The 23,605-nt window shown below is 34.6% G+C and overlaps 1 protein-coding gene, 1 long non-coding RNA gene and 1 pseudogene across 2 annotated transcripts; all 3 read right to left on the minus strand.

The window, feature by feature from the left end:
• Nucleotides 1-1,166: 1,166 nt before the first annotated feature.
• Nucleotides 1,167-4,393, minus strand: LOC120138043 (AP-3 complex subunit sigma-like). The gene is made up of 7 exons (XM_039153649.1): nt 4,237-4,393; nt 4,086-4,128; nt 3,825-3,886; nt 3,567-3,663; nt 2,277-2,347; nt 1,522-1,613; nt 1,167-1,408 (listed from the first exon to the last, which is right to left on the minus strand). The coding sequence occupies exons 1-7, from the start codon at nt 4,303-4,305 to the stop codon at nt 1,342-1,344; spliced, it is 501 nt and encodes a 166-aa protein (XP_039009580.1). The 5' UTR covers nt 4,306-4,393; the 3' UTR covers nt 1,167-1,341.
• Nucleotides 4,394-10,448: 6,055 nt separating this feature from the next.
• On the minus strand, nt 10,449-18,199 carry LOC120138045. Its single transcript, XR_005517482.1, has 3 exons — nt 17,971-18,199; nt 16,252-17,888; nt 10,449-10,849 (listed from the first exon to the last, which is right to left on the minus strand). It is a non-coding gene; the product is annotated as an uncharacterized LOC120138045 (long non-coding RNA).
• A 1,437-nt stretch (nt 18,200-19,636) lies between these two features.
• LOC120138065 lies at nt 19,637-22,253 on the minus strand (annotated as a pseudogene).
• Between the last annotated feature and the right edge of the window lie 1,352 nt (nt 22,254-23,605).

The raw sequence follows: 23,605 nt of genomic DNA on the forward strand, positions 1-23,605 counted from the left end.
AATTATCATATCTAACCATTTGTTTTAACTTTTAAAAAGTAATCATATTAATTATCATAATTTATTATAAATCCAAAATCTCACAACTTCATTAATTGTAACTTATAATTCAAGTAAATATCAAGTCAAATAAATGTTAGATTAAGTCAATAATAAGTCGGATTATTTACAGGTTGAGTCAATTACAGGTTAAGTTCATAACAAGTCAGGTAATACTAGTTATTTACCAGGTTAATCTCGGGTTCGGGTTCATATCAGTAGGATGCAAGTTGGGTTCAATTATCATATTATCGGTTCAATTCAGGTTTAGGTCATTCTCAGATCGAGTGCAAGTCGAATTCAGATCCACAATTTCCAGATCCAACTCGGGTTCAAGTCAACACCAGTTCGGACTCGAGTCAGTTTCGAATGACCACCGCTCAGGTCACAAACAATTTTGACTCGAGTCGGTTTCAGTCAGCTTTACAGATCCACTTAGATTTTTACATCCCTATTACTACCCATTCATTCCGCTAATAGCATTCTGCTCCTCTCTCTATAAAGACATTCTTACAAACCCAAATTTCAACCCCTTGTTTTTTTGCCTCACTGGTATAAATGAGTCCATCGCTAACTCATATTTTCGAAAAATGTATCGGTCGGAGCCATCTCCAATGCATATTTTGTGGAAGATTTGAGACAAATATCAGGAATCATTCCCTTTCCAATAATATTAGAACTTTTCGCAGAAACTTGGTGGGTGTTCCGATTTGGAGGGGTTTTGATGAAAACTTGGTTATGGTTGTTGTTAAGGGAAAAAAAAGATTTCGGTAGTAAAAATCCAACGAAAACCAACACAAAAAATGAAATCAAAGCAATTGAAAGAAGAAGATAAATTAGCTTTTAAAAAACCAGAGGCTTGTCGTAGGCCATGGTTTTCTTAGTTAATTACCTGCTGACTGGTGATATTTTTATATGGAGAATTAATTGGATGGATAGATGAAGAGAAAATAACAGCACACGCCAAATGGCCCTAAGAAGTCAAAAAATATTAACCTGATGTATCTAAGAAAAGCATATAAAAATTGCGAATATCATGATAAACACTCAAAGCTGTAAACTTGAAAGCATGTGCGAGTAAAACACCTAGTAACATTTATTTACTTCCTACTTGTGAAGAACAGGAGAAAACTAACTGCTCAAATGGAACACCTCTAAACTTCTGATTATTATGTGGGCCAATATGAGATGAAACTCCTCACTCAAGCATTGACCACCGAGTTAATTTCAAACACAAGTTACCAACTCACGATGACAGTAAATAATTCAATAACCAATATTAAGAGCATCTGAATGTTAAAACTACCTACTTCGCCAACCAGAAGCGGATTTTGGAATGAGTGTGATAGCATTTGAGGCAGCTTCTAACCTACATCATGGTTATGTTTCATTTGTTAATAGAATGAAATGCAAAAGTGGAAAAACCGGCATTGTGTATAAGCATTTTTAGACAAGCAGAGGAGGAAAGGATAGAGAAAGCACTTTGAAATCTCTTCAATTGCCTTCATAATTTCCGATGAACTTGTTTCCACCACTTGACCTCCAAAAATCATCTCATCCAGGATAGTGTGTACCTGCAAAGAGTAATCAAAGATTTGAATAAAATGAAGATAATTAACCAGGACCGAGTCAGCGAGGAACACAAATGACTAAGCAGAAGCAAGTTAAATGTAGATCAGAATCTTATCATAAGAAGGCATTCTAGGGAACTTTAGATTATTTTTGAGTGCACAGATAAGAAATTAAAACGATGTCATAGCCTCATAGGAAGTTACTATTGAGCTTATACTAAAGCCGTTCCTTGGTTAGCAGAGCATAAAGGCAATAACGGGTCATCTTTCCTAGAAACATTAGATTGACTACAACACAAACTATATATATGTGTGCTATCAAGTCAAAATACTAAGGAACTTAGGCGAGGCTAACTTCAAAAGTCACTTTTGGCAAGCTACATGGGGACTGAATCAAAATGCTACAGAACTTGGGCAAAACTAACTCCCAAAGTTACTCTACGCAAGCTCCATGGAAATTGACCTTTTGAGACCACAAGAAGGCTTTCCTTATTATCAACTAAAGTTTGGAACCCAAAACATACCCCATAAAGGTTTTGCAACAATATCCCTTCCGGTAAAATTAGCTTGCCGTCCTCTTGCACTTCAAAGAGCCAAACTATAAATAAAGATGAACTTTACGTTCGGCACTAAATAGATGCAGATATTAGTGATGAGAGATACAACCTTGCTGTAACCGAACACAATGTCAAGCTCGCAAACATTCTGGAAGCATTTGTCCAACGTTTCCACAAAAACTGAAGGCATCATATCTAAAGTAAGTAAAATGATCAAATATTTAAAATAAATATCAATAAATATTGTTTATGGCTTTCTAGTTTGCAAGTAAATGCATCACAAACCTGCTAAATTGTTCTATCAGAAAAAGAATGCAATTTTAGGGCCAAGAATCCACTGAATCAGTTTTAAAACAATAATTTCTGAAATTGTTCATACGAAGAAGATGGTTAAACGAGGTTAGTATCTACAAAATGCATGAAATCCACATTGCTATAAGAGGTAAGTATCTACAAAATGCTCTTTGGTTCCCTCTCATGTCCCGAAGCATTCCATCATTGCTTGGATGGTCATTTTGGACAGGCTACCCACAAAGGATAGATTAACTCGGTGTGGGATTCTCAAAAATGGTTTGTGTGGTCTTTGTGGTGTTGCTGAGTCTAGAAGGCATCTGTTTTCTGAGTGTTCCTTTTCCAGAAGAGTTTGGAAAATCTTGCGTGTTTGTGGACTGCATTACAGGTCCTTGTGTTGGGATGATCATCTCTTTTGGGCAGTGGATAATTTGAAGGGTGGTTCTCTGCTTGTTCGTATGATCGTATCTTAAAGCTGGCTTGGACAGGGTTCTTACATAGCATCTGGGATGAGTGTAATCATCGTCTGTTTAGAACTGTTAGTCGATCGGTAAACTCTATTGTGGATTGTGTAAAAGAGATTGTTAGTATTAAATTGAGTAGGTATTCTATTGATAGATGTGATAGTCAGTCAATATGGTTTTGTGTACTAACTAGGGGCTTTAGTAGAGGCCGGCTGTGTTGGCTTGGCTTAGGTGTTGTATGTCTGGATAGACTGTGTTGGTGTTGGGAACATGTTGTCTGGTGTGGTTGGTCTGTTGTAGCAGCTTGGCTGCTCTCTCTTGGATAATATAAGCATAAACTACTTATCCAAATAAAAATGCTTGAAATCAAACCTTTCCACTTGAAGGACACCTGAGGTAAATACAACTAAGTCGGGTGACAAAACAACAGCTATCACTGATTCCAGCACACAAGAAAATCAAATTTCATTTTTCACTAAATGCTCGAATAACAAAATCTTTTTCATAAAAGGTGCTTACAAACCAAATTCAACTTCAAATCATCACAAAGACCAGATCAATGGATGTATAAATAAGAATAACTACATTTTATCGATTGATTAATCCATTATAGGTAAATTCTAAAATAAAATTTCGCAGGATACCTTGTATCAAGTCGAGCACGGCTAGCTCATTTTCAGAACTATCAAATACAAAAACAAAGTAAAGAGTGGCAAAATGCTTGTAGACAAGGCGACTGTCCTGAAAGTGAGAATTATGAAACAATTAAACAGAGTTCTCATAGTAAAGCTATTGCAGTTATTGAGAAGATTCACACAGACTCAAGAGGGGAATGCAAATGGAAATCGATAGGTGTCAAGTCTTACAAGAACAAGAGAAAAATTAGACAATAAAAAAATTACCGGACCAAAAATTGATTCCGCGTCTATGAAATTGCTTACGTTCTCAGCTCTACTGCACAAGACTGTTAAAAGATAGAAATCAAAACTGAAAGGGAAAGATAAAGAAAGCACAAAAGCACTGCAAGTACGAGCTCAAAAAGAATTGATTAGGCGGAATACCGAACGAGATTACAAAAAATGAAAAACGAGGTTCAAGAGACCCAAACGGAGCAATTCAAACTAATCACAAGCTAAAGCAAGAACAATTCGAGAGATCGGAACCTGCAAAAACGCCGCGTATAAGCTCCTGCTGCTTCTCCACTGGCTGATTTGAACGAAATTCGGAGCCACGTCGATTATTGCGAAGGAATTTGGATTAGATAACAATATCGCGAACTTCAATTTTGGAATGAAAAAAGAAAGAGAACTTCACCAGGTATTCGTAAAATTTTGCCAGTCGAGTCTTGCCTTGAGTGTTCATCACCATCACAGCTTTTATCATCTTCGCTCGCTTTTCTCACTCTAACCAAACGGTTTTCCGGATCTGTTATATGTGTTCAAATCTAGGTATATAGTATTTTGATTTATGAATTTGATGAATATACAACAATGTCCTCAATGGGTTAGTACAAATAAAATTAAGCCGATGGGGTTAAATTGAGAATGCGGCACTCCGATTAAATTAGTACATCAATATAATAATAAGAGTAAATTATATAAATAGTCATTCAATTTTTATGATATTTAGATTTTAATAGCATAACTGTTAAGACTTTCAATAATCAATGATCTTTTAATTTATTTTTACTATAATGATACATTAAAGTCTATTTTTTATAAAAAAATCTAAGATTTTAAGACTAATTAGTAGTTGTCGATCTCATTTTATCTACATCATCACTGTTCAATATTTTTCTATTGATGTCATCTTTAAACATATTACCCACCGTATTCAAGAAATTCATCATCTTTTCACAATCATTAGATCATTTATTATTATCATTCCATCCATTATTTTATCTTTTTGTTAGGAATATAAATGAATTGAGCTTGAACGAATAAGATTATATTCGTGTTTGTTTGTTTACTTTTTAAGATATTCATGTTTGGTTCGTTTAGCATTCACAAATATATTCATTTACTGTTCATGAACAAGTCCGTTTAGCATTCGTCAATATGTTCGTTTAATGTTCATCAATATATTCACGTAGCGTTTACTAACATGTTCATTTAGCGTTTGTTAATATGTTCATTTAACATTATTTAACATGTTCTTTTAAATGTTCAAAAAATAGTGAAATTTAATCTCTAATTTTATCAATATCTAATATGTAAAAAATAAAAGGAAAAGGAGAAACGAGTAAATGAACATATAAATAAATCGATAAACGAATCAATAAATAAACTTATTCGTAAACATAAATGGACCGAACACATCTTTTTTTTGTTTCTGTCCGTTTATATGAACATAAAAACAACAAAAGAAGAAGAACGCCAATGAAGGAGGGGGTAAGCACAAAGAAACTGAGATTATTTGCTTCCATAATTATCTGCTGTAAATTATCCACTGCTCACAACTGTTAGATTTTCTCAACTGATATACCAAATAAAAAAAAGAGGACTGATGCTCTGCAATTCAGTTCTGATTCTAATGCGATTAAGGATATTTGGGATGATATTCGACCTAAAAGCCAAAAAGTCCCTTGGCATAATCTCCTCTGGTTTCCATTACATATACCGAAGCATTGTTTAATCGTCTGGATGGCCATTCAAGATAGATTGCCTACAAGAGACCGTCTGCAAAATATGGGCATTAACACTGTTGCTTTATGTGTTAACTGTAGTAATTATCCTGAGACTTGAAACCATCTTTTCGCAGACTGTTCATTAGCAGATCGCTTATGGAATATTATTTTGAATGTGAATGGAATGAATGCATCACATTTGACATGGGACGACATGGTTTATAGAGCAATCACTTCATGGAAAGGGAAGTCTCTCATTACCTCTATTTTGAAGATTGCTTGGTCTGCATTCATCTATTATATATGGCAGGAAAGAAACCAAAGAATTTTTCAAGCTTGGTCTAAATCTACAGAACAAATTTTTACTAAAATTTATGAGGTTGTCCAATTAAGTCTTAGGGGAAAAAACATCAATAGGATTGATAGCACTAATCTTTCCTTCTGTAATGCTTGGGGCTTATAGTTTTTGTACCAATCATTGTTTTGTTTAGGTTTGCACTGTTATTTTCTGTTCTGATTGGTTGATTGGATTGTAGCAAAACTTTGCTATTTTGGATAATAAAAAATTTGAATTATCTAAAAAAAAAACTAGACCAATGTGAAGTATATTGCATTGTAATTACAGAAAGAGAACTTCACTAAAAAAATGTCTACCAAATCGTACAAAAATACTTTCCCCATTCAATTTGTTTCACATCAATAAGTTCTTTTCAAAATATTATTACTATAAACAAAGAGCAAGATTCCTCATATCTTTTCTCACGTAAGTATAATGTACTAGATTAAAATCGACTCTAACCCTAGTAAAAAAGCTTTATAAGTGATTTCTTGACGACCTTTTAACGGGCCAATGATGGGTTTTGAAAAAAATTGTAAAAATAGGAGTCACCACCAATCATTTTTAAAGTGTCATTGGGTCATATAAAATAAGGTAATTTTAAATAAAATATTTATTTCATAAAAAAATAACCAGTTTTGTAACATCCTCAATACCGGGTTAGTGACTAAATTGTAAAATTTCAGAATTTGGGGATAAAAGTAGAATAATTCAATGATTTATGTGGTGATATTTCCTTAAAGTTATTAGTAATTATTAAAAGAATGAAAGGGCAAAATGGTCATTTTATTGAAATGATAAATAAATGATATATATATATATATATATATATATATGTATAAGGGGATAAGGATGAGGAGATATTTCTCCATTTCATCTTCTTCTTCTCCATGTACGAGAGAAAGAGAGAGCCAAAGTAAAGGTAAGTTGAATTCATCTTGTTAATTCCTTGAATTTATAGGTTGGGTTGGAATAATTGGGTGTTATATAAGCTTAAGGAAAGCTTATATAAACTTAAGGAAAGCTTATATAAACTTAAAACAATAAGATGAGTGAATTATGATGGGATTTGTAAAATGAGTTTTAAAGATGAATTTTGATATGGTTTGGTTTTTAGGGTTTTGATGAGATTTTTGACTTGACATAAGAAGAATTAAGAAGTCTAAAGCATTATAATTGAATTTGGATCATGTTGATATTTTGGTATGGTTCTTAGCTTTAAGAATTTGGATAAAATATGGGAGATTTAAGGTGTTGGAATACTAGAAATTAGTTATAATGGTTATAAATGAGTTTGATAGCATAATAAAGGGTTTATACATGAAAATTTGGGTAAGTATTGAGGAATTTCGGGTGAAAATAGCCTATTCTGGGAAGGTGCATCGGTATACTATGAAAATGCACTGATGCACTAAGCCCAATTTTGAAGGTGCATCGATACATTAAAGGGTGCATCGATGCATGGGTATTTCGAACCTAATTTATGTATCGATGCATCCATAGTGCATCGGTACACCCCTAAAGGAAAAAGTGAATATTGGTCTATTAAATTTGTTCAAGTTATTAGCATCAAATTACAAGGTGTAGATATCTGATAATTACCTTAAAATGTATATTTATGTAGATATCGAGCACGAACAAGTTCCGGAACGATCATCAAATTAAGATTCGATCAAAAGAAAGGAAATTATAAAAGTAGATAGGAACTTAGTGAGGCCAAGGTGAGTGCATATTAGTTAGTTTATGGTGCTAAATGGAAACAAGACTTGCGACAAGTCTATTTCCTATGTTAGAATGCATGAATATATGATTATACGTATATGAATAACATGAATTGTATGTATGCCTATATGTGTTAGCATGCTTTTGAATGTAATGATATAAGAAGTATGTGTTATGTGATGTATATATATGAACATAAGTGAAACTGAACTATGTATCTGCATGAGAAAGATATGAGCCATATGACATGATATATGTGAACATGAGAAAACAAAGTATAAGATATGAACTATGTGATCCTATGAGAATATGAAAAGAAGCTATGTGACTACATGTATATGTGAAAAAAGCTATGAGCTTATATGACATGTGATATGAAAGTGTATATGTGAAATGATATAAGTGAAAATGCCCATGTTATATTATACGAGAGCTATAGGTATAGTAGGCATGCCAAGAGTCGAGGGTCTACGCGGTCCTTCGGGACATACAGTGATCCTTCGGGATATTTCATAGTGGTCCTTCGGGATAAAATTTCATTGCCCCTAATGGGACCCCTTACGAGCTGTGGTGACAGCATAGTGCACAACCTCAATAGACTCACATATCTACAATTCTCACAGGTGTACATGGGCTAATAAGAGATAACATTGAATACAATGTATGTGATATATATATGTGTTTTGTGATATAAATTATATGATATGATATATGTGTGTTAGTGATTATTGTATATGTTATAAGATATATGATATGAACATAATAGATCATATAAACAAGAGAATAAAAATATGAATGGTAATAATATGATAATGATAGGAAAAAAGATAATTATATGCATGTGTGGATTTGATATATGAATGGATATATGTTTGGGTATGATGTGATAGTAGTAATTGTTCATGCATGATTACAAGTTATAGTTTACATTATATGTTTATTGCCTCACTAAGTCATAAACTTAGTGTGTAAGTGATTTACACGTAGGTTTCAAGAAGAGTAAAGAGCAATGTGGAACAAGACATGCCAGTTCTCCTTACTGAAGGTCATATCAGAAGAGAGGTGAATAAGAGGTATTTTAATATATAAAGTTCTAGTTGGCATGTATTCAAAAGAATATATTGTATAAATTTTGAATAGTTTTGTAAACGTTTTGAATAAGTTATATGTTATAAAAGTTTTAAATTACACACTATTTTATAAAAGTAAATGATTTGAAAAGTCAATGTGACACATCGTACTCGTATTTGGGTCCAATACGGGTTAGGGGTGTTATAAGTTTTGATCTGCGAAATCAGAAAACGAGTTCGAAAGTCGATTACGCGTGGGGAATGATTAACACCCTCATAACGTCTAAATTTGATACCTAGTTGATTACCCATGGTTCTAAAATTGAATATTATGAGTTCGAGATTTTATTTATTTTTTTTCTTATTATGTATGCAGATTTGGAAAAGGTATTTATGTAATTAGAAATTAATAATAATTACCCCAAGCATGAGTGGAGGTTTACCATTAACCCCATTACATAAATATTGCCTTAATTTTAAAACTATGATGAAAGAGTTTGAAAATGATGTCAATTTATTACGGGAGATAATAACTGTCACCCCCGAACACAAGCTAAAGATACATTACTAAAACCCAAATAAATTAACATTGCCTTTTATTTTTTGAAAATGAATTATGCAAGCAAAAAAAAACAATTTTTAAAACCTAACTTTGCTAATGAGTTAATTAAGGCTTCATCTAACTAAAGTATCAAATTATGGATTTTAAAGGACCTAATAAGACTGATCCTAAAATTAAGGCTCTAATATTAAACCTAAAGATCTTAATATTTTGTTTAAATAGTTAAATTAATTAAAAATTTACAAGAGACTAAACCTAGTAAAGAAAGGAAAGGACAATGAGAGAAGTAATTGAATTATAGTAAAATAAAAAAGAAATGATTTACTGAAGAAAAAACAAGAAGAAAGAATTAAAGTTTGGCAAGGAAAATTAAGTCAACATTGAATAAATGATGAAATTAAGGAAATAGGAGAAATAAATTAATCCTAAAGTTTTACAGAAAGCCAATTATTGTAGGCCAAAATCTCGTAAAGTGAAATAGCATTTTAAATATGATTAAATGAAACATGAAGTAAAAAATAAAACAAAGTGCAGGAAGAATTTAAAAAGTAATATTATTGAAATTAAGTCAAAAAAAAGGATTAAAATGAATTTTCTAGAAAAGTTAAGGGACTATGATAGTATTTTGACCCTACCCATTAAAAAGGATGATCTTGATCTTAAGGGCCCCAAAACGGGTCCTCGAGTTAGTATAAGGGCCAAACTTAAAAAATAAAGTTTATTTTTCACAACCCTACTCAAATGGATCAAAATCATTTTCTATTTTCTCAGAACATGTTTTTCATGTTCTTAAACATATGAAGAACATTCAACCGGGGTTCGTAGAAAACTCAGATTTCGGTTGTGCTCCGCCTTGACGGCCGTCGTAGATCATCTCCGACCACCGTTCATCAACGGTAAAATCGAACGTTTTTTTAGAGCGTTTGAAAGCCCTTCCTCCTTTTATAATCTCACCACTGTTTTCATTGGAAAGTCTCGAGGAGAGCAATATCTGAGAAAGATCTTTTGCAATCATCCTCTTCCGATCATCTGCTTCCTCAATCTGTAGTGGTTTTTCGAAACAAAAGAAAACCACAAAAAGGCCAAACAATTGAACATGCAAGCACACAAGACAAAATCAAAAAAGTTGGTAAAAGAATAGCTCTTCTATTGATCTTTCTTCCAAGATTACAAGTATTTTTTGCTTACAATCTAACCTTCTTTCTTTAATTTTTTGCAGGGATTTATAGACTTAGGGATCTCATTTTATTTAAAGTTCCAATGGACTAAAGCACTACATTATTTTCTATTTTTCTTGATTTTCCCAAAATCCCTTTCTCACTAAGAGATAATCTCTTCCAAAATACGACGAAAACTCTAGGATGGTTGAAGCTATCTTTGGCTGATTGACGACTGGAATGAGGACTCTCCATGAACCCTAAAAACGCTCTCAATTTGGACTATCAGATTGCACTCTGATCTAACAGCTAGGATCGTAAGGCGCTGAAGGACAAAGATGAAGCTCTAGCTCCCATAGGGTCTTGAAACGTGGGCTTCCCATATGCTGGACTTAGACTGTCGGGCCTAGTAGCGCTGCTTTTGGATTTGATCTTGGATTAATTACATTGGCCCTAAAAATAAATAAATAATAGTTAGATACCTAATGTAATAATAACAATATATAACATGTAATATATTATTATATAATGCACATAATATAACATACGAAATATAAAGTATAAAATGTATTATATATGATATAATATACATAAATAAAAACTAATTAAGTCTGGACGAAAACATGTGTCTGATCAAATGTATTTCAAGGCCTTAGGCTATAGAGGCTGGAGAATCTTTTAAAACAAAATAAAATTTCTGTTATCATTAAAATAAAAATCACGTGTTTACAAAAGTATCTTATTTATCTAAAAAATTGTCACTCTGCTAGGAAGAACTTATTGATTCCTTAAGAAATAAACACTTTAAAAAAGACATCAATAGCTTCCTTATAATTTTCTTTATCCATTACAAGTTTACAACCATCATGAATTTGAGAAAATATCTAAAATATTTCAACGAATTAAAATTAAATATCACATACATAAATCAAAAGAAATAACCTAACAGATAAAATATATAAAAATGTGAACCTAAAATTTTCTCTTCTCTTTCATCATTAATAAATATTTCAAAATTAGACCTAAATATCACATACACATATCAAAAGAAATAAAACCGAACAGATAAAAGATATAATAAGATAATAGAACCTAAAATTTTCTTCTCTTTCATCATTGCCATATATATATATATATATATATATAGGATGAAATTCTTAAATATAATGAACATTATATTTAGTAATGACGATGACTTAAAACAATGTTGAATAATAACGATACTAATAAAGAAAACTGATAAGTTTAATTTTATTTTTTTAGAAAAAAAAGAAACTGTAATTATAATAAAATAAAAATGAATAAAAGTTAAAAATTTTAAAAGATCAGCGACTATTTATAAAATTTAGTTTAACAATAATAAGAATTAAAAGAAGTCACGTTGAATCAACTTAATAAGTCAAAACAAATACACAAATTGCAAAGCACTGGGAGATATCCCTAAGATAATAGTTCCGGATGGATTCTAACCACCAAACTCCCAACTCCACTAAATGGTATTTGAGCACTCTACCATTTGAGCTGAGAGAGATATTTTACTCGTAATTTACCACATTTTAGCAAAACGTGTGAACGAATATTAAAATTTTAGTTTTTAATTTATAAAATGTTCGCAGTTTGAATAAAAAATCAACACAATCGAGCACCATAAATGAAAAAAGAGACATAAATTTACGTGAAAACCCTTATAATTAAGGGGGGAAACCACGGGACCGTAGTCCACAGGAAAACCTTCACTATGTAAAGGAACTGATTTACAAGGTACACGTGCGTCTTACGGTATTTGACCAAACTTCCACAACAAAAGCTTTTCAAAACTAATCTCAAGGATTCAGAACACAAGACTTCAATGCTTCCACAACAGAATCTATATGAAATATCTTCAGAAAATTGACCTGCTACTGCATCAAACTGTGAATGTCTCCAAAGCCCTATTAAAAGTCTCATCGGTGCTTCAAACGACTTCAATATAAACCCTAAATGTCGACTAAGCTATGAACAAACACCTTGCCACAGATACCTTGATTTACAGTGTTACTGAAAAGAGGAGATATCAAAACAAGATGCACTACTGTAAATCCAGAAATACCTCCAAATATGTCAACACTCCCTGCCTTGAACAAGCTTTACAGACGAGAACCCTTCGTCCCATGTACCTTGACTTCCAGTTACTATAAAAAAGAAAGGGTGATACAATATAACAGGAGATAATCCAGAAATATCTCCAAACATTGTCACACTAGCTGTCGTGGACTATTAAATGAACACTTTATCCAACATACCTTGAATTCCAGTTTCTAGCAAAAAGAAAACGTACCAAACATGATAGAACAGTATAAATCCAGAAATACCTCCAGCATCACTACGCTTATTGCTGTGACAAAGCTATACAGACAAACACTTGATACCAGATACCTTGATAACCAGTTACCATAAAAAAGAAGAATGAATAGTGTAAACAGAAACATACTCCCCAGTATCCTTGTGCTCTATGCCGTGACCAAGCCATACAGATGAGTCGAACACATTCCACAAACCACTACTTCCAGTTTCTATAAAAAAGATGACATGTAACATGATGTAATAGGGTTAAACCAGAAATACCTCCCAACGCAAGATGCTCACTGCTATGATATCTTCTTATTGAAAAATAAACGAATAATTTTTCTATAACCAAATTAGTAAGAATACGAAATAAAAAACGAAAAAATAATACCCGAAATTGATAACAGAGTTCAGCTAATTATGCCTACGTCTCTTAACTGCTACAGATCTTTTACTCAAGGGAGAAAATTTACAGGTGTTTACAAAAACACTTGAGAGAGCTAGAATAATTTGGGGATGATTTTGAAGCTAAATGAGTTAAGGTATTTATAGTTGAAGCTTAAGTACTATTATTATAAATACCCTAAAGTTCAGAGAATAAATTGAATAATTTACCCTTACACATTATCAACTAAAATGACTGCCTAATTTGGACCATTTGCAACCGCCCATTTAGTAGCCCATGTGCTGCCTAATTTCTTTTGACTTTTAACAATCTCCCACTTGAAAACTGATTTTAATCTGTCTTCACACCTTGATCAATGAAGCAACATTTATTGTCTTGTTAGTCTAGTATATCAACTGAAGCTGAACACAACTTCAGTTTATCCGTAATCACCGTCTTTGTTAACAGCTCACACTGCTTGAGCAATATCTGGTCTAGTACAAACTATGACATACTCAAAATTTCACATTCATAAACCAAAGATAAGGGTTCAATGCGAGGAGTGTCAAACTTCAAGGAGAAAGAAGGGCTGGCGCATATCTAGAAATATTGCTGCATTGATCAAGGTATAAAGACAAATTAAAATCAGTCTTCAAGTGGGAGATTGTTAAAAGTCAAAAGAAATTAAGCAACACATGGGCTGCTGCAAATGGTCTAAATTAGACAGCCATTTTAGTTGAAAATGTGCAATGATAAATTACCCAATTTACTCCCTGAACTTTAGAGAATTTACAATATTAGTCCTTAAGCTTCAATTATAAATATCCTAAACCATTTAACTTCAAAATCATCCCCAAATCATTCTAGCTCTCTCTAAAGTGTTTTTGTAAACACTTGTAAATTTTCTCCCTTTAGTAAAAGATCTGCAACAATTCAAAAACATAAAAATAATTGACTGAACTCCGTTATCAATTGGAGTTCTTTGCGCCACCATGCATCGACACTTTCTCACGGCAAAGTCCAATGCCTCTTCTTGCCTCCTCCCTTCTAACACGAAGGTTGGAGCTCACTTCCCACCTTGTAAATGGGCAATTTTCCGTGGTTGCCTTGTCCCTCAACGTCTTGGCTTCATTCGACTCTTGTCTACTAGTCTTTGAAGGATTGTTCCTCACTTGAATATCCTCGGCAAACCCTTGCTTCGACCCTTCTCTTATGATGATCTCTGAAGCCATGTTTTCTACGCGAACATGTTCGGCAAACTCCTTGGACATGGACAACTCCTCCTACACTTGGCTTCTACTCGCCTTGGCAAAAATGAACCTTATTGAGCCAACTCTCAATGCCTCTTCGATACTGGGTTTGTCCTCTTCTCTGGACAACTCGATCCTAGGCTCATCCATCACCTTGGATGACTCGGCTCCCCTCAGGTAATTTTATCAACACTTCTAGCATCTTAAGTATACGCCCCCTCGCTTGCTCGACTCATACCCTCAGCTTAACATCTTTGACACTTGAACTTGTATCAAGACTGCACACATTCTCTAGATCCACCATCTAGTTCATCATTGAGTAGATTTTCTCTGCTACTCGAGGAACAACATTCCTCATCCTATGAGTTGCCTTCATTACGAAATCTCTTGTCGCTACCCTCGGCTTTCGACTTTGCTTTGGAAATCTTGTCCTTCTTTACTCTAAATTCTTTAATGGACTCGACGGTTGTTAAGGCTTTAAACAACTCTTTGGCTTTCTTTCGCTCCAACACTTTCTTCGCCCATGGCTTCAATCCGAACATGAAGGTGAAGAACTCATCTTCTTCAGTCAAACTTGGGACTGAGCATGAGTCTTCTGAATCGACTCACATACTCCTTAAGCGTCTCTTTATGTCTGAGACGCCTTAACTTGGACCACACCTCCATCCTAACATACTACGAGCGGACTTGCTTACTTTACACCCTTGGCTTGACGACTTTATCTCTTGTTATCGCACCGGGTACTTTCCTGTGCTCGACAGCTTTGACACCCGCAGTCTCGCCACGTCTCGATCTTAGATTTACTAGAGATCTTGTAGTCGTACCATGTCTTATTCATTGCTTGGCCGCATTGATCCCCTCAATCGGACCAATTCTTTTCCCTAGCTTGACAGCTTTAACACTTGCAACCGCGCCAATTCCTGCTACTTCTTCTCTCATCCTCTTCATGATTGTTGTAAGGCGACGCTTCTCGGGACATCTTCTAATCAAATGAAGACCATAACATAAGTAACACTTCAATTTTTTCTTGCTCTCCTTCTTCTTCACACCGGACTTAACCTTGCCATTATTTCCCGATGGCTTTCCTTAGCTACGAACAGTCGATGGCTCACATTGGCCATTCGAAGAGCTTCCTCTACCATCTCTCTACTGCACCCTTCCTCGGTCTCCCCCATTATTACCACTATCTCTAGACATGGGCCTGAACAACGCATCGCTACTTGGCTTGACACATGCAAGCTCAATCAACTTTCCTGCTACAACTATGGCCTCCGAAAGTCTCTGGGCATCACTTTGCTCTCCCTCAAGCATCGCCTCTGGTCTATATCTTTCCAAGAAAGTCTTAAGCGCACCATTCAACTTATTTCTCCCTTGCATATGATTAGCTCTCTCTTGAACTCATCCACTTCGTTTCTCAAAGCCAACGGTCCCACTCGAATCTGATTTTTTTGAATCGTTTCTGACAATCTTGCGAACCACCTTCGTCGACAAATTCATATCACCGACCAAACTTTACTATTCACAAAATTCAATATTCTCGTGATTATTAACATCACAAGAAAACCGAAAAAATTCACTACCAAAAACTCATGATACCAGTTGTTGAGAAATAAACAAGTAATTTCCCTATAGACAGATTAGTATGCGAAATAAAAGCGAAAAAATAATACCCAAAATTAATAACGAAATTCAGTTAATTATGTCTAAGTCTCCGGACAACTATAGATCTTTTACTAAAAGAAGAAAATTTACAGGTGTTTACAAGAACACTTGGTAGAGAGCTAGAATGATTTGAAGATGCTTTTAAAACTAAATGGATTAGAGTATTTATAGTTAAACTTAAAAACTAATCTTATAAATACTCTAAAGTTCAATGAGTAAATTGAGTAATTTACCCTTGCACATTTTCAACTAAAATGACTGCATAATTTAAACCATTTGCAGCACCCATTTAACATCCCATGTGCTGTCTAATTTCCTTGGACTTTCAACACTTCTTCCATCGATATCTTCTAAAGAGGAAGTAACTTGCAACCTTAAATCCAATGTAAACAAAAGCCTGTGCAAGAACGTAAACAACTATAAAGAGCTATATACAAGCAAAATACACATGTTTCCAAGAGCATTCAGACGGGGAGAAAAAGAAGAAAACCCAATAAACTACACGGTTGGGGTTGACATTTTAAAGTTAGTTCGAACGTTAAATGATTCATTTAGGTTGTGAGAAAATTCTCCGTGAAGACTAGGGAGCATAAAAACAATATGTAAATGAGCTTATATAAAACAATTTTCAAAATATATGAATCATATCGATTCAATCGAGTGAATCATTTCAAAGAAAATCCCAACAAAAATTCAAATCAAATTTGTAAAAAAAAAAAAATCCAAATCACCAAGCACTATTTAAAATCTTATTTAAAATATACCATAATACTACTTTAATGGTCAATAGATTAAATGGCTAGCATATATAGAAATTAAAGGAAATACGATCACATAAACAAGTGTTTCAGTGCTACTAACATTTGATTGAAATGGTGATTCCTCAATTGATCTTGTGAGACATGAAATGAAGATAGATAGTTCAACTTTTTTAGAGAGTTGCCAATTTTTTTAATTCGTTATTACGAGAAACTCTTAATTAAAAGAAGGTACACATAAAAATCAATGCAGCGTATAATATTAAAAATTGCACTGCTTTAAATTGGACTTCTAACTTAAAGATGTTCATTAAAAATAATGTTAAATTTATTTCATGATAAGTTATTCATTACCGAAATCAATTTTTAATTTCACTCATTCATCATCGAAATTAAATAACCTTAGATTAGATAGCTAGTTTTAAACTATGACTCAATAACTTAAGAAAAAAAATATATGTTCTTCAATATTACTTATCATGTATCTTTTTCCCATTCAATCTACTTGACCCCTTTAACTTTATGGTCTATTAATTTATTATCCTTTCATATTTAAATATGCATAAATAAATTAAATTTTAAAGTAAAAGTAGATAAGTCAAAGTTGGGTTAAAATATGTAAGTTAATACCTTGGCCTTGAGATACGCTAGTAGTATGGCTTGGGAGTTCATGAGCATATTCCGACGGTGGTGATGATGTTGAAGCAAGCATCCATCCCGTATGTTGCAAAAAATAGAAAACGGGAAAGGGGAAGGGAAAAAGAAAATAAAGGAGCAGGAGACACGATACGACACCGCAGCAGAGGGGAGAACCCGGGCAACCCCGTGCGAACTCCCCTCTAAAAACACCGAAAAATATAATTTTTTTATTAAGTTGGGCGACCTGCCATGCAAGCGCACCTGTCATGGCAAAGGTCTTGGACGACAAGGATAGATCAGGACTCAGTCCCCTAACAAATAAATATTATCAGTAGGACCTTCTGCCCTGACATCTTACACATCCTTTCAAGAACAAACCATTCAATCCCACATCGCCCAGATGCCTCGTCTATTAATATCGTACATCTGAAATCAATACGCTCGTCCAAATCTCGGCCGCTGATGAGACCATTCTGTAAAATTAGAAGGGAAAAGCATAAATGCCAATGAAGAAAGCCTGCGAATCGAAGCAAGCGAAGGCCTTCAAAAACATACTTCGAAAGCTAGAAGTGCTGGGGATCTTCAAGTTAATGATTGCTTCCTTGCCAGAAAAGGCCTTTAAAATCATAGATCCATCAACGCTTACTCCTTTCATCGTATAAAACCAGCAAATAGGAGCTGCTGGCCCGATCCGAGCCGATCTGAAGACAGGTCCCTCGGTAGGAAAGACATCGAAGAAAAATCCAATCTGCAAAACGCATACGGCATGGAGAAAAAGATGAGAATAATTAGCTGGAATGAGAGAAACCCGTTGCACAAAGCCTTAATTATATAGGTCTTTTCAGAAGAATGGACGGTCGAGATACAAGATAGTTTGGGACATTGAATGGGTTAGATACGTCCACGTGTAATTAAGTAGGCATCTTTAATTTTTATATTTAGAAAATTATGTTGCTGAAGGAAAGGGGCAAAGGAACTAGAAAAAAGCGACGAAAACTAGGGCATCACAGCCTCGTGAAACTTATGAGCTGGATACAGGTCAAATGTCAATGTTGCGAAATTGCGTTGTAAGTACGCAAGTTGGATTGGATCTGGACTGTTCTTTTAATCTATTCGTTAATTTTACATAAGATATTATTTATTATCAAGTTATAAAATAAATTTTAAATATAAGAAATTATTTTGTTGAATCATCGACTATTAAAAATTATAAAATAACTATTTAACCATTCATTACCTTTTAAATTTATCTTTTAAAAAAAAAATCATCAAAACAGGTTGTTAATATATTGATTATAAGATATGATAGTCACTTATATTATATTTTATTATATCTCAATTAACAGATTAACGAACAATTCAGAATATCATTAAAATTTTAAAGAGAAATGACGAGTTTGAAATATAATGAATAGTCGGGTAATAATTTTAAAACTTTTAATAATCGAGAGACTCGATAAAATAACTCTATATAATTAAAAAATTATTTTATAACTTTTAATAATAAAAAAACTTAATAAAATACTATTTTATAGTCAAAGGATCATTTAAATAATTTAGCCATAAAAATCCTGGAGGGGAGGCTATATAGCCCTTCGAATTAGGCTGATTTTTTCATAATAATACAGTTGGAAACAAAATTTGTTCGAATAGGAAATATTTTTAAATTGAATCATACAAGCAACTTGAGAGTTCAAATTGAATACTTGGATGGGAAATATTTTAAAATTGATTCTTATATTAATTTTGATATTTTAATAATTAAATTATTATTGTGATATTAATATTATTAAATATCTCATAGTATAATTTATTTAGCATAAGTTTATATTATAATTTAATTATTAATTAAAATCATATAATAATTTTCCATCTTACAAACCAAGTTTTTCCCAACGATTATTTTTCCACTTTCTGGTCCCATGCTGTTTGAATTTTCTAGACTCGTGGAGTCCTAAAGCTGATCCTTGAGCATTTGTGGCCCAACTTCTAAAGAAATTTGCATGGAACAGGATAAAATAGCTGCCGACAGTCGCAAGCTCTTATTCATATTATATGTGTATTATGTATACATCTTATATAGAGAGAGAGATCAACGGGGGTTTAAAAGAAAGAAATTAAGAAAAATAATATGTATATTATTCAATCCAGCATGATCAGAACGGATTTAAGAGTTTGGTTTCATCAGGATGAAAAAGACAGCCATGAAATCTGTAACCAACAGGCCAGTAGGCTGAAAATGGAAAAAAGTAAGATTACGCAGGGATGGTAACAACCACCCCCATGCAAATTCAAAGTCCTTTTCCATCCAAATAAGACTTTACGATGCATATTGTAAGATAGGAGCAGTCTAAAAGGTTGAAGAAGAGAAGATAGGAAAAGGTAATCCCCGCAAGGTTAATGAACCAAACTGCTGATCACATTGATACAAAATAACCTAGGATCTAGATGTTAGTGAACCAAACTGCGTAAAACTTACATTTCTCCTGAAGATGCGAACGTCCAAAACACCCCAGGGTCAGAATTTCATATCCCCTTGCATTACAATTTTTGTCATGCTGAAAGTTCTAAAACCAGAACTCAAATACCAAAGGGAAAAAATTAAAATCAAAATTAAAATGATATATAAAACCATGGAAATAAGCATTTTGCACTTGAATTCTCACCATAGACTGAGCTGAGCTGTTCCATCCCACACTAGACAAAAATGACCAAGCGGAAAATTTCACCATCAACGCCACGACGATACAGTGAGTAGAGGCACTTCTTTCCAAGCTAAAGAAAGAAATCCAGGCTGGGATTGAATTATTGAATACGAAGAACTTTAATTGTAATTCCACAGCAGAATTTTCGCTTGACTTATCGCGTAGTGGCTAAGGGTTACCGTTTCAAAACCAGCACTTTCCATTAAAACCTTCAATTGCTCTATATCTTCCATCCGTTCCCTTCGGTTTTCAGCTTCGTCCGGTCCAATAATCCCTGCGATTTTCCGACCCAATAACAGTCTCTCAACTTGTATTCGCTGGGGTGAATCACGAGGTAAGTTGGGTTCCAACGATTCGAACATGGCCGAGTAATACCGCAAGGCATTCTTAAATCGGTTCAAAAACCCAACTCGATTTAAACTCGCTTCGTACTCACCCAATGTCACGATTTTGGGGTTCAAAGATTTAGCCAAACGGAGAGCTGCTTCAACATTGACCGGAGCAACAATTGAAGCATGAAATTTACAGCCAATGCCTCATCGTCGTCAACCCGGAAACAAGACTCGTCAAGTTCCTTAATCGGAGTTAGAATGGTTCAAACTCAAAATTCAAATTCAGTAGCTTTGCAAAGTCACGTAGACGGTTACCCGTAGCATAAAGGGAAGGAGACCGAGAGGAGCCCAAAACCGGGGCAGGTATACCAGAAATACGAATCCGGGTTGGTTTTCCAGCTGACCTGGTAGCTAACGCTTGCAAAAGAGCAGCCCATTGAACTCCTTGAACAATTCCAAAGTCCACTATGTGAATCTTGCTTGCCCGCTCCGTTGCTTCGAGAATCGCTTTATTTGCCGTTAAATGAGCGAATTTCGAGTAAGGACACGATTCGTTCAATACTTCGTAAGAGAGAGTGAAGTCCTCCGACGTCGTTTCAGGCAGATCCAGTATTTTCTCTGCCCGAACAGGGACTCTGCTACAGAGAGCTTCGGTGAAATAGAAGGCCACTCTTTCAGTAGGATCCCCACATTCTGACACCGACACCAGGAGTTCCTCCAGTGATTTAATCGCGAGTTCAGGTTCCAACTCAGTGAGTCCAGCACAGACGAGTAAAGCTTTTAACAGCGGGTGAGCTGACTCCATCTCGGGGGGAACAACTGAGACCCCTGCGGCGTCCTTTCTGAGTGGCGTCTGGCTCGGGGGACTGCTTGCTTTGGTTTCTTTAACAGTTGCTTGAGAAGGTTGAGATAGAGGAGATGGGGACCACGTAGGTGGCTGAGGCTGAGGTTGAAGAGAACTGCTAAGATTTTTCTCTGCCTCCGCTGAGAAAATCACCCGGTTCAGATCAGACGGCTTAGGATATGCCACGCTGAGACGATTCGGGCAAGCACTAAATGGATCGGCACCGTAAAGACCCAAATCAGCATTGTTTGGCCAGGCTTCACAGCCAGACGGCAGATTCGAACTATCCGTTGACTTTCCATTGTTCATTAAGCAATCCATCCACTCGTCGGTGTCGAACTCACCACCCGAACCACCGCCAAAATCCGGGAGCCGAAATCCACTCGTATTATGATGACCGGTGTTAGGGAACTGAAACACTTCTCCAGTATCTCCCTGAAAGAGATCAGCAAAACCCGGGCCCAAAAGCCCGTATCCCAGACTGGGAGAGATGGAGTCGCCGTGTTGACTCCAAGGGTTCAGACTAACAGGACTGAGACCAAGAAACTGTTGCTGCTGCTGATGATGTTGTTGCTCTCTTTGTTGCTCTTGCTGTTGCTTTATTACTTGTTGAGCGATTGCCATTAGATTCCCACTATCCGTACACATATATGCCATTCTCCGGCCAAAGTCGACGGAAAATCCTGTGAGCTGCACTTAACATTACACCACAATAAACAAGAGAAAATATCAGTAAAAACGTGAGTCCCCCCCCCCCAACAACAACTTTTTAAAGCATAAAAGAAGAGGAAGAAGAAAGAGAGTCGTACAAAATTGTAGGCCCGAGCGTAACTGATTCAGAAGCTCTACAAACTTGGATTTTGCTGAAACCAAGGAGAGAGACTGAGAGAGAGAGCAAGCAATCTGTGTAAGTGTAGCTTTAAAGAACGATACCTAAGCAGCAGCAGCAGCAGCAGAACGAAAGCGTAATAAAAGTCCCCCAAGGTCCAAATGAAGAAGTGGGTCCTTATATCGTAGTCATAGCTACTAAGAATTTAGACAATTAGGCCCCCAAATTTATTTTGAATTTTTGTCAAAATTTTGAAATTTGAAGTTTTTTATTCAAGTATAAAAAAATAAAATTTAAAATATATTTTGATAATCAATTATTTAATCCCATCAAAGTAGGTGAGTTTTTTTAAATTAGTCATAGTTTTAATTTTATGCAACTATCTTACTATAAAGTAAAAAAGTAAACTTCAAAATATTATTCTATTTAATATAAATGTGTTTTCGTAACTACGACAAATGTTAACCAAGTCATTGAAAATGTAATAAACATTTGGGTAAATTATACTAGAGACCACCCAATTATAGTTTTTTCATTTGGACTATCATTTTTGAATTTTTATCAATCAGACCACCCAACTATTTAAATGCATTCAATCAGGCCACTAACCGTTGACAGTTAACGGAAGTGCGGCATTTAATAATATTGATATAATTTACGTTTAGTCCTTATTACTTACACAATCTATCAAAGTGGTCATAATTTTAAATTAATTCAATATATTTAAGAGAAAATAACCTCAGTGACAAAAAATGTCTTATAATATACGATTTTAACCAACTTTTTTTGGATTTGCCAAAATGACCAACTAAATCGCAATGCGATCGATAATTCGCAACGCGATTTCTGGTATCGCAAATCAGTTTCCAGATTCGCAACGCGATTCTGACTATCGCATTGTGATTTCCCAAATTCGCGTTGCGATTTCCCAAAACCGCAACGCGAATACGTAAACCGCAACGCGATTACGTAAACCGCAACGCGATTACGTAAACCGCAACGCGATTACGTAAACCGCAACGCGAATACGTATTCGCAATGAGATTCTGACTATCGCAATACTGAATTTCAAATTCGCAACTCGATTTTTGAATTCGCAACAGGTTTTAATTTCGTAACACAAATGTTTTGGGTATATAACTACGCAGCAGCAACAACTCATAACCTAAATCCCTAAATCGTAACTCATTCCATCTCCATCCGGCAACAGGTTTTAGTTTCGCAGCTCGTTTGTTTAGTAAATTAATTTACAATAATGAAATCATCTAATGTTGATCATGTTTGGATAGATTTGTGTTTTGGAGGGTCATGGGAGAATGTTCATGGTGTTTTACAATATATGCCTTTACCCATGAATCTTCAACTAAAACTGTCATTAAAAAAGTTAACTTATGAAACTCTAATGTTACGTGTTGCAAATAAATTGAATTTAGAGCCCCTAAGTAGATTTAGGCTATCTTATCAGAGAAATGGTAAAGTT

Source organism: Hibiscus syriacus, unplaced genomic scaffold (genome assembly GCF_006381635.1).
Source record: "Hibiscus syriacus cultivar Baekdansim isolate YM2019G1 unplaced genomic scaffold, ASM638163v2 tig00110678_pilon, whole genome shotgun sequence".
Classification (NCBI taxonomy): Eukaryota; Viridiplantae; Streptophyta; class Magnoliopsida; order Malvales; family Malvaceae; genus Hibiscus; species Hibiscus syriacus.